The sequence below is a fragment of the Giraffa tippelskirchi genome, chromosome 5 (assembly GCF_054371585.1).
Source record: "Giraffa tippelskirchi isolate mGirTip1 chromosome 5, T2T-mGirTip1v1.2.pri, whole genome shotgun sequence".
Lineage (NCBI taxonomy): Eukaryota > Metazoa > Chordata > Mammalia > Artiodactyla > Giraffidae > Giraffa > Giraffa tippelskirchi.
Genome location: NC_137279.1, coordinates 32,839,490 through 32,852,326, shown reverse-complemented (window position 1 = coordinate 32,852,326; position 12,837 = coordinate 32,839,490). Strand labels below are relative to the sequence as shown.

At 38.5% G+C, this 12,837-nt stretch overlaps 1 protein-coding gene across 8 annotated transcripts in view; it reads right to left on the bottom strand.

Moving 5' to 3' along the window:
• Positions 1-12,837, bottom strand: part of CAMTA1 (calmodulin binding transcription activator 1) — a 975,729-nt gene that overhangs the window by 935,395 nt on the left and 27,497 nt on the right. For all 8 annotated transcript variants that reach the window (XR_014053660.1, XR_014053662.1, XR_014053661.1 and 5 more), the window contains 2 exons: positions 11,543-11,612; positions 6,617-6,735 (listed from right to left, as the gene is read on the bottom strand). Coding sequence is in view for 5 of the 8 variants with exons in the window: in XM_081490422.1 (XP_081346548.1) it covers positions 6,617-6,735; positions 11,543-11,612 (189 nt within the window). In the remaining 3 variants the exon portion in view is untranslated. The remainder of the gene's footprint in view (positions 1-6,616; positions 6,736-11,542; positions 11,613-12,837) is intronic.

Here is a 12,837-nt window from a genome sequence, read left to right as displayed (position 1 = left end):
GGCTTAGAGAAATGCTTGCTGAGCAAAAAAACAGTTTATGAATAGTTCGGTGCAGGAGGGGCAGGGTAACTGCAGGGCACACAGTAGTGCCATGTGCCAAATTCAAAAGAATCTGCCTGAGCCTGGATGGGACAGGGGTTGGGAGAGAATGGATACATGTGTATGTATGGTGGAGTCCCTCTGCTGTTCAACTAAAACTACCACAACACTGTTAATCAGCTATATCCCAATACAAAGTAAAATTTTTAAAATAAAAATCATTTAAAAAAAAAAAAGAACCTGCCTGAGAACAGTCAGGACCATATACACACTGCAAGAAACAATACAGATATGGCAAAAACATCATCCACTGCATTTAACTAATGCTGTTAATATAAATCTTATTAGTTTTGTGGTTTCTTTTTATGTAATGTATATACTATTTGAGTTTTATAGTCACAGAAGAACTCTAAGAATTAAAAAAATTATGCTGAGTTTTTTGTGTTTTTCCACATTTCATTCATTCAACAAATATTTACTGAACACAGAGTATGGGCCAAATATTCTTTTAAGTGCTACATTCTGAAATAATATAATAAAAATAGTTTAGGTCAAACTGCACTGGGTCTATAGAAATTTTCTTCCTTTTAAGAAAAACTTCTTTAACATCTTAGATTTTATAAACATTACTGGACTCTCTGCAGGTAAAGATGTGCTTCTTTTACTGCTCCTCGAGGCCAAACCCATCTGTATTGCTCTCTTCACCTGTCTTTCCTCATGGATGTGGGGGGATGTCCTTCCCCCAGCATTTCAGTGTCCCCCCTCCCCTCTGCTACCACCTCTGCTACCACAACGCCAGAGTGACTGACACAGACTGTCTGATGAATAGGCCTGTGCTCATATGGATCTCAGTATCTATCCATTTACTTCACACCACTAAGGTAAACAGAGGAATTATGATTAACTGCTACAAAATGATCACATTTAATTTAAAATTTGGTACCACACACTGTACTCAAAAATCAAAGGCTGTCACTCTGAAAATCTGGCTCTATGTACTGCGGGTCATACGTGCATTTTCCTCTGCGTGTGTGTGCATGCTCAGCTGCGTGCAACTCTTTGCAACCCTATGGACTGTAGCCCACTAGACTCCTCTGTCAACTTAACCACAAAGCCCTGCTTGGCCTCAAAGAACGATCTGGGACCAGTCAAACCCTTAACACTGCCAAAATCTCTCACTCACCTTTATAGTCAAAAATGCTTTTCAGTTTAGCTTAAATGTTGGAAATATAACGAGTCTTAAATGGTCTCCAAAAAATGTGTGTCTATGTTTCAAAAAGATAATATGTAAGTACACTAGTACCTGATGCGAAGAGCTGACTCACTGGAAAAGAACCTGATGCTGGGAAAGATTGAGGGCAAGCGGAGAAGGGGGTGGCAGAGGATGAGATGGTTAGATAACATCACCGACTCAATGGACATGAATTTGAGCAAATTCTGGGAGATAGTGAAGGACAGGGAAGCCTGGCGTGCTGCAGTTCATGGGGTCACAAAGACTTAGTGACTGAACAAGTACACAAGTAAGACCAATAACCGCAAAAACTGCAGCCCTAACTCTACAACTTTGTAAGTTATAGAGACAAAAATTTAAAATACAAACTCAAGAATATATACCTTTACAGAAAAATGATTTAAAAAAATTTTAAAGGTGGATTCTTGTTGTTAAAATAATTGAAATGAAATATAATTTAATAATTTTCATAGTCATAAATTCCATTTTTCTTACCTGAATATAAAAAGTTGGGGGGGGTCGGTATTCAGGATTTAAAAGGCTAATTCTCTCCCTATAAAAGGCGTTATACTCGAGGGTTTTTTCTTCTTCAGCTTCTCTGGTATGATTGTATCAGTCTGTATGTGTACTGCTCCCTACACAGACATTTTTACCATTAAAAAAAAAATGCATTTAATATGAAAATCTCTGAAGCTACCACCACAAACCTTTGCAGCATTTTCTTTAAGATCAATACAAACTGGAATTCTTCTTTCTTTGCTTACTCTGGAGAAACTTTGTGTTAGAGGAAAAACAAACAAAAGAAAGAGCATTAATAGTTCAAAAATAGCAGCACACAAAAATGATCTGAACATACCGAAGGAGAATATTTTCATTATAAAAGGTTCATGGTGCTGCATTAACTTCACTTTGGAAGAACGCCACTGGAAACCCAGATCCGGCAAGGGGGGAATGCAGTAGTTATAGCTTAAGTCAAACAGCTAATTAATGACTAAACAAAAGAAATTTCAGTCTGGACAACATATATGGAGTACTAATATGTGTAATTATGAAGTAGTCATTTGAGCAATCAGAAAGTTGCATTAGTATAATTATTTCTGGCTCTGGGCCTTAAAAATATCAATATTAACTTAAAATGCAGAAATCTCGTAATAGTTCACCTAATTATGTGAATACCAAAGTGATCCTGAAATAAGAGTTGGTTCTCTAACAAATGTGCTCTGTGTTGAATACACTTTTTCCTGCCCAGGATAAAAAAATCAAGCCTATCAACCTGCCAGTTACGCACAGGTACAGAATTTCTGCTTTTAATGTACTTTCTTCCTTATCTAGAGCCCACACATTAATATTTATTACTAAGAGTCAAAACTCCTTCTCTAACACAATCTGCTACTTTTTCAAAAAAATTCTCAGACAAAAATACATTAAGTTTGTGTATAATACTAGAAAATGAAAAATGAAGCAAATGAATAAAACAAAATGATCAGAAGTCACTAAACAGGGCAAGACCTTGGGGAAGTCTTATCTGAAACTGTTCTTGGAACAGAACTACACCAAGTATGGGCTCCGAGATCAGGGGATGGGCTTGGATTCCCAAGGCCACCACTTTCAGGTGCTTTATTTAACAACTCTATGGTTCAAGTCTCCTCACATACCATGTAAGAACAATCACAAAACCTACCTCACAGGACTAGGTCAAGGAGTAAACATGAAGATTCACGGAAAGAACTCAACAGTGCCTAGCATGCAGTAGATAGAGAGTGAAGTCGCTCAGTCGTGTCCGACTCTTTGCGACCCCATGGACGGTAGCCTACCAGGCTCCGCTGTCCATGGGATTTTCCAGGCAAGAATACTGGAGTGGGCTGCTATTTCCTTCTCCAGGGGATCTTCCCAACCCAGGGATCAAACCCGGGTCTCCTGCATTGCAGACAGACGCTTTACCGTCTGAGCCACCAGGGAAGCCCTCAATGAATGGTAGCTGCCGTAATTATCATCATCATTATCATCTCCTGGGAAAAGAGTGTTTATGGCTGGGAAAGCACAAGCTAAAATTGATTTGTTTTTAGATACAGCATTTATTTTGCAATTGCAAACAATATTCAAGAAGGGCAGGAGAGTTCACCTACCCCAATGAGTTAGAAAAGGTTAAAAGTGCTGAAGCAGACCCTACAATCTCTCTTATTGCTAAGAGTCTTCCTTTTCAGTGACTTTCAGCTTTACCAAATTTGCATGTGAACCCACAATACTAATTTTACATTAACTCTTTTTAACCCAAAACTAAACTACACAATGGATCTGCCAAGTACCCTAATGTGGTTAAGGGTTATGGGTCTTTGATTAAAAGCGTGAAAGACACACCACAGATGAATATTCCTGTGAATTAATCAACAACGTAGAAGAAATGAAGCTCAGACAGACACGGGCCCTGTCAAGCGTGCTATCTTGACCAAGTTATTTCATCCTTTTTACCAACAGTCCCTCATCTGTAAAAGGAAACATGCTGCATGTAAACAGGCACAATCTTGCTCTCCCTCTCTCAAGAGATGTACACACACCAGTCAGAAGCTGGGTTTTCTCCAGTAACCAACCACAAGTGTGACCACACAGGTGTGACGAAGGGCGCTTCTCAAAAGTACAGAGGAGTCAGATTCTACTCGGGAATTCAATTGTGCACACCCAGCAGAGAGAGAACAACACGGCTGACAGAGAAAGACGACAGCTGACATCTCATCCAAGCAACCCTGGCCGCCAGTCTCCTTGGCGAGCAGATGCTGTTCAGAGAGTGAGATGGAAAACACGCGTCGGCTGTGCTCACAACTGCGCCCGTGCAACATGCCCCTCCCTACACGAGTGCCTGGTCCTGGCAAGTGGAAGCGACAGGAATGTCATGTGTGTACAACACAGCTCCTAAATACCAGCCGACTCCCTCACACGTCCTCCACTGACACACGGTCGTCCCCTCCAACTGCAGAGGGACTCCACGCCCTGAGCCACTGGAGAGATTCCACAGGTCCTTAAGGCTGCCTGACCATGAATCTACCTTACCAGGGAATCTGTCCCCTTCAGGTCTCAGTGGTGACATTAAGGACAGCAGGCTGAAGGACAAACGAATTGTTTTGTTTCTATTACCCCAGCCACTAAAAAAAGAAAAAAGGCAGGTAACCATCACCACATAACACCGTACAGAATTAACAACTGCTGTCACTCTAAGATGCCTCCATTTTTCCTGAAGCCAAAACTCAACAGGAAACAAAGCCAAAGTCCTCTCCCCAGAAATACGGGCCAACCTTTGAATTCAGTTCTCTCACAGGATTTTTCGTCAGAGTTGAGCTGATAGATCACTGAAGGCGCCTCGGATCACAGGGGAAGAAGAGGGCGGTGCCTTGGCCCCCACCAGCCGAGGTCCACCCCCCATGTCCCCAAACCCACGTTTTCAGCAGCAGCAACCACTCCTGCAAACAGCCCACAGCTCTCAGATCCCAGTCTCACACTGCACAGGTGAGAGGGGAACACACTTCAGTCACACTGGGACCTAAACCATGGTCTCCGAGGAGCTACGTGAGCTGAGGTTCTAGAAGAAAATGCAGAAATCTTCTTATCTGCCTTTTAATCTGGTCCTCTAGAAAAGTTTCTTATTGGGTATTTTATAATGTATCTAAAATAATCATAAGGTGGAACAAATCAATAATTTAGAGGTAAACACATATGTGCAAGTTGAAGGCTGTGTTCAAAAGTTCCAAAAATGTTTTGAAACCACTGATCTAAATAATCTACCAACTAAATTTCTGACACTGTTACCTCCAGCTTTATAACTCTTAAGATCACTAATTTTAATTCACTAAGCAATTACTGGTTTCAACTATAATTTCAAGTCAAAGTTGAAATAAATTGCCAATTACACAAAAACGTAATATTGAAAAAATTATATGCTTTGTTACACTTATAAATAAACCGAAACTGAAGTATAATAATAACATAGCATCAAATCCTCTTTCAGGGATTACTAAGGAACATACTGAGTTTTTTAATATTTCATGACCTAGTTTTGACTCAGTGAACGGCTCCCAAATTGTATTATTTTGCTGACAGAGTAACGATCTATGATTAATTTTCAGCACATTTACTTTGTTTTCATGTCTAGAATGTCTGAAACAATTAACAGATGACTGACTAAAACAACAGGCCTCTAAACCAGCTGTTTGTCAAAGGTATCCTGTCTAAGGGGGGAAATATAGTTTATGCAAATAATCAATACATACATACCTTTAAAGAAGTTTGAAATCAGTTGAGACAAAACTATGAGGTTCTAGTGAGTATTTAAATATATAAACTAGGATAAGTGAAGAGACTTTCATATAACCTCTTGTAACAAAACAAAAGCATTCTAGGTCAAGAATTTGAGCAGAACAATTTTTTAAAAATAAAGGTAAATAGGCAGCACTATTTTCTTCTTGTATTTTAATAAAACGGAGCACCCAATGCAGGGTAGGGTTTGTATTTATAACTTGGAAGTAAATGCTGAACCAGCAATACGAACTGATTTAGACCAACTTCGCAAAACCAATGACCCCAGCCATGTGAATTAAAGAAACAGAATTCCCAGCCTGATGGACACAGACCCAAGTCTCATCACCACATGAAATGGGTTATCACCCTAAATTGAAACAGATTTCAAAATAAAAAAGATGACAAAGCAATCCACCCTTAATACTAAGACTTGCAGATTAAGATTTACCAAAAAAAAGGAAAAAAAACCCCATCATCCAAGAAGATAAGACTCTGACTCACTCTACTTCATCCACCGTCTAACTGGATATCTAATAAGCAACCTACTTACACAGCCTTCATTCTTCATACAAATGCCTTTCATTAAGGTAAACCAGTTAATTCTCCATGCAAACTTTCTTCAAAGCCATTTTGTTAATAAGAAGCCTGCCCTTCTCAATTCTACAGAAACTTCACATTGTCAAGACACTGCATGGTCTATGGAACACTGGGGCTGTTCCTCTATTCATGAGAAGAACTAAGCTTCAATTGAGATGCAGATAAGAGTCAACCACCAAATGCAAGACACCACAATGCAGGAAAACACAAAGACAGAAACTCATGCTATCTTAGTAAGTCAGCGTGCACATCTGCGATTTTTCAGTGCAGGCCAGGCAGATCAGAGACTGTTCAAAACAACACGTTGGTATCTGTCAAATTCAGATTCAGTATTCTTCTCATTCACAATTTCCTAGTTCAGTATTTTGAATTTAAAGCTAACATATAGTAGTACTGCGCAAGGTGACCTAGCAAGTTTGCCCTTAAAAAAATTAATACCCCTAGAAATAGAAATTTATCTACCTCATTAGTGTTCCATCGGTGCCTCTCTTTGGGTAAACTTGAACATTTCGGCAGACATTCAAGCAGCTTTTTCGGTAAAAAGATTTTTACATGACTACTATTGCTGTTCCCATGATCATCTATAAAGAAGAAAACAGTAAATTCAGAGAAGATAATAGAGAAAAGCTCCTTTTAAGTACACTGGCAAGGTCAGAAACAGCAGCTCAGTTTAGTCACTGGGAGACCAACAGCATCATCCCTCTTAGTTAACAGAACTCATTGATACACTCTTCAGGCAGATGGCAGCAGAACTGTGGTCAGAGGCTCTACAGTAACACGGAGCTCTTGGCTCCATGGCGAGCAAGTCAACAGCTGCCCAGAACCTGAGCACTGCTTTTAAAGGTTCTTTCACGAGGTTTCCATGAAGTACATCAAAATCACAGAATGATTTAACCTCACAAAACCTAGAAATTTTCTGCTAACCGGTGGAAAAAGTTGTTACATTTTTTAGGAAAGAGGAATTAAAATATAACTATTTACTTTCTTGATAAACTAATACTACTACTTCATCCTCTGTTATACAAATGAGAATTCTCCTTTCCAAAGAAAAGCACAAATCTGATAAATCTAAGGAATTTCAACCTGCAGGTAGCTACCTCAGTAATACAGAGGCTGGACTTTCTAGCCTAAATCTAAAAGCATGTTTTAATTAACTTGAGTTATATATACATATCTATATAATTAATGCATTTCATCAAAACATAACTCTTCTAAATTAATGAGGGACAAGTTCAAGACTCTCAGACTAGATGGTATGTTTGACTACCTTTCCTTTATGTGTTATTTCATTCACTTATTTCTCTGAGTATCATTTCTTGTTTTATTCCTGTAACAAACTCCCTTTGCCTGGCTGCAAATTTCTTGCCAGGTTTGACACATTTGGGTCAAAGTTTCAAATTACCCACTCCAATTTTTTTCTAATGCCAAATGGAAGCTCCAATATCTAAAGGATACAAGGTGTAACTGGGTACTAAGGAGCAACACATTAAAATACTGAAGACTGATTTAGCTCCAGAAAGTCACGGTTGACATAACTCACTCTGATATTAGGTGAAAAAGGGCTCCCAGTTAGGAGCCCAGGATTCTGGCCCAGTTCTGCTGCTTTCTAATTGTGTGACCTTGGGTAAGTTACTTAATATTTTCCGTTTTCCCAAATCAAGGAAAATGAGATAATCTCTAATTCTCCTCCAGGCACAGATCCCTACAGAATTTACTGTCACGTTCAGTAACTTTAAATGCCTTAGAGTTAAACAACCTTATATAGGCACAGAGGTTTATCAGTTAAGAATGATGAAAGTGAAATACAGTAAGTAATATATTTTTCCAATCATTTACTACAATTTTGTTTAGCACCGACTATTCCTTGAACATGTGAAAAACATAAAAGAATAAAAAATAATTTTACAGTCCTAATAAAATCTTCTCCAAACATTTTTCATCTGATTAACACATTTCTTCTCAAGGAAAAGATCTTAACAGGAAAATATTGGGCATAGTCATAAAGTCTAAAAAAATTTACTGCATCATATGGAGATATTTTATAGGAAGGAACTTAAGAGTTTTAGCATACTAAATCTTTTTTGGTCCATGAACTACACAACCAATTGAATTATAATGCGCATCCTCTATTTCTAAAAGCAGTATAAAAATTCTGAAAAACTTAAAAACTGCTTTGAAGAATCCAAAATTTTAACTTAACAGCAAAATAAAATTAAACTTTTAAAAAAAATCTTGCTATGAAACTAAAAAAGAAAGTGTTTAACTAAAAGTTCATAGAAAGTTCCGTATGAATTACGCACTATAAAACCTTCGCAATTTTATGTGCTTATGCATGCTCCCTGCACTTCATCCTCCCAAGGGAGGTGCCATGGGCCATAAAACTTGAAAGCGCAGAATTCCAAATCACATGAGCCTTCACCTCCCTTCTCTCTTCCCCTAAAGTGGTTTTACTCTGCTTTTTAAAAATCTCCCATGATGTGTACAATTCTGAAAACAGAAGTGATATTCTAACATCTATACTCAATTCTGTTATTTACCAATTGCAGGGCACCTTTTATAAAAACGGTACTATGCTACTGTTGGCTTACTTTGAATTGTATATGACTAGCCATAGCTCTGAAAAAACTATTCAAGTGTAATTCCAACAATGAACAGAACATTAAACCCAAGCTTCTAGTTCTATGTTTGTGATCATAACCTGATGTTAATTATCTGTCCTTTTAAGTCTCCTTGAAGAACCCCGCTGTCCTGGGGCACAGAAAGCATGTGAGTGAGTCAGTGACTGTGTGTGTGTGTGTAGACAGAGACAGAGGAAGCACTCTTTTCAACAGCACACCTAAGTGCTAGAGAAAAGGCTTCCATCTTCTACTCTGATACAAAATCAGGCAGTGGTGAATGGGTCCACAGGCTTTTAAAGAGGAAAAGGAGAGTGGCTGGGTAAGCACTGTCTCCGTTGAGGTTCTAAATTTAGCACTTTATGGAGCTGTGCAGCCACGGGTTCAAAAGGAAGAGAAGTATGACAGGCCAATGGGTTCCCCTTAATCAGTTTTTAAACTGTGCTATTTCCAGAATTTCAGGTTCATGCTAAATATAAATTAGATGTCTTTAAGAAACATAACAATGGGTATATTTTTCCAAGTGCATTATGAAGATGGCAATTTTAATACTGGGAAAAGAATATCAGCAACTCCAATAGCTGAAACGTTAAAACTCGTGTTTTCAGTTTTTCTGGTTAAAGTGGGACAAAGAGTAACTCTGCTTTCACATCAGAAAAGAACAGCTCAAATGGCTATATTGTGTTTTTTAATTAAATGTTGCTATTTAATGTTTTTGGAGTAACTATAATTGATATAATAATTAGACAAAACATGTACCAGATATTAAATTCTTGTCTCAGTTCAAGGATTCTAACAGATCTTGAGTTAACACTGAAAATAAGCTATACGGTGGTTTCAACAGCATCTCAGTATTTAAACCCAAAGAGTAAAACTCTGACACTGCAAAATGGAAGTGTCAACCAAATACAGTAGAACATTTCATTATCATTATCTTGCAAACTCTGCGTGTAGGATACATGACTTTACAAAATCATTTTCTAACCTACTTCACAATAAAAATAACTAGTGAAGCTCCTGAAATTGATAGATGATTTGTTTGGCTGACAGCTATAATTCTAGAGAATGAACCAACCACTCTTTCCAGTCAACCTTCAAGTATTTTCCATATAATAATTTTAGAGGCATAGTATAACTCAACTGGAACTTTCCAAAATGTACTAGAAAACTCATTCACTTAATTAGGCAAAACTTATTTTCATGGTTTATTTCTAAATTTGAGATTTCACATTACCAAATCCTTCATTTAAATCCAAAGAAATGTATTTGACCTTTTCCTTGGAACACATTGTTGACGGCTGCAAGGTAAGTCATAACCGTATTAACTCTAACCTGGAAATGATGCATCCATTTTATTTTGATTCATAATTAATAAAAATTAAATAATTTTGGTTTTGTGAATAATTATAAACTGTTATTCAATCAAATTGATGATGATTAACCTCTCAACCTCTAGAACAAACTGTTCAAAATAAGTTGGTCTAACGGTGTATCAAATTGCTAAATCTTACTGGAAATATATTTGATCAACAACTTGGAGTGGTAAAATTAAATGGAAGCTCTACAATTTTCTGTTTAGCTCTAATTATTATGTGCTTAGATTTAATTAGTAGGATAGGAACTGATTCAAGAAAACATAAGCGCGTATTGTTAAATTCAAGTCAGCACAGAGCTCACAGCAGCAAACACTGCCATTACTGACCTAAGACCTGCAAATCACTATTCATCCAAAGTAAATATTAATTAAGCACCAACTATGTGCCAAGCATGGGTATGATTTCCTCTTATTCCTTCCAGAGAAATTCTCCAAAATGAATTAAAACTCAGTTGTCATTATCCAAAGGATTTTTTAAAGGCTAAAAAAAAATTTTTTTAACAGAAATATGTAACTCGTTTTGCTATTTCACAACCCCTTTCCTCTTCTTAGAGTGGGTGTGATCATCTGATTTTACCCTTTCCATTTTCAGGCGGCCCAGACACCCTCTCCCTGCCAATCACACTACCAAACCTCTGACCCGGGTTCAAGTCAGCTCAGACTCAGGTTTAATAAACTCCTCTACCTGAACTTACATTTTCGACCTAAAAACATGTAGGCGGGGGCAGATAAAGTGGGGGAGGCCCAGTAGCCTTGCGACCAACTCCCATCAGTTTGGGTTTGGGGCATCCTCTCCTGCTTCATTCCATTCAATTTCCATTTGAGCCACACGTGATCAAGTACATTTATTTTCTACTGTTTATGAGGGAGCAGACATTTGTGAGACTCTGTATCAGGCATCCAGAAAGGATTTTACATCAGACTCTCTCGCTGAATCCTTACAATAACCCACCTGGGCATAATTACCCCCATTTTACAGATGAAGAACCTGAGGTTCAGATTAATTTGCCCAAGATCTACAGCTAGTAAGTGGCTCACATGGGATTCAGATATGACCTCTGGCTTTTCCACAATACCACAGGCTCCAACTCTATGGAATTTGACACTAGAATTCCCAAATTGTGGTATTTTAGGATAACTAACATTTGCAGAGTGCTCTGAGTTTCCCATGTGATTAAACTCTCTTTCTTTTTTAATCCTCACAGAAACTTGACGAGGGGAGTTTTGTTTTGCTACCCTCAGAAGGATTAAGTAACTCATCGAAGATCACACAGCAAGTTTAAGGCAGAACCCAGGTCTTCTCACTGCTGATCCCAGGCCTTTCTGCACTACAGCGATGGAGCCACTCTCACTGCCAAGCCCACCCCTTCCTGTAAGTCAAAAGCTTTCGAATCCTACCTTCTAGAGGTGGCACGGTGTTGAGAACACAGTAGGTGCTAGTTCCGCAGAATACACTTTGGGAAACGCTCTAAGGAAACAGAAAATAAAATGTAAAACTAATCTTTGAAAAAGATAAACACTGGCTCTTCTGTGATATTCCTGCCAAAGATGCAAAACCTGAATCTAATCATGAGGAAATATCGGACAAATCCAAATTGAGGAGCATTCCACAGAATGACTGGCCTGGAAACTAAGAGCAGCAAGGTCATGGAAGTCAAAAAGGACTGAGAACCGTTCTGGATTAAAGGAGGCTGGGGAGACAATTAAGTGCAACCTAGGGTCCCACTGGGCCTCTCCCTACCAGGTCAGCACTGGGTCAACCGGCACCACAGAAAGAGCTCAGAGGATTCACCGGTACAGACGCCTGGGTGTTCATTCCTGATTTAGATTCCTGTATTGTAGTGATGGAAGAGAACGTTCTTGCTTGTAGGAAACACATAATAAAAGATCTGATGCTGACAGAACATACCAGCAGCTTACTCTCACATAGTTCAAGAGAGAAAAAGTGTCCTTTGTGCACTATATCTGTGATTTTTCTGTCAGCTTAAGAGTGTTTCAAAATATAAAATACACGTATGTGGAAAAAGACACATACTGGTGAACCTGTATTACCTGCGTAATCTTTTAAGAGGGAGCAAACATATGTGCTGTAAGTAAGTAAATTGTTACGAAGAACCAATGCCATTTCATTCTGCAGCTCAGTCAACATTCAACAACATTATTACCACTTTCCCAACCCATTCGAAAGGATGGATCTATGCGTGCCCACCAGCAGCACGGCGGGGGATGAGTCAGGAAGAAGCTAGAGGACCAGGTCTCTGCCCTCAGGCTGCGGCAGGTAGATAAAATTAAAGCTTTCATATAAAAACCTACTCCATGGTAACTTAAAAAAGGGGGTGGGGGATTTCTTTGAGTCTTGCCAGCCAATTACTTGGGGTCCTTTTTTGTTCAGTTGCAGTATTAAATAAATTTCTAGACTATTCCTCCAGCACTATAAACCACAGATTTATATACCTAGAAAACCAAAGCTAGTTCAACAATCACCCTCAACATTTTATGTTTAAAATATAAAAAGCTCAGTTCTCTCACTTACTAGCTGTCCCTGGGAAAGTAATTTAACCTCTCTCTGTTACTTCATCAAAAAAAAAAAGTACAGAAGATAACTCTATCCCCCAGCTGAGGGTCACTGGAAGAATTGGATGGGGTAATGCATACGGTAGCGCTTTAGATTCAAAAGTACCACTCAAATATAA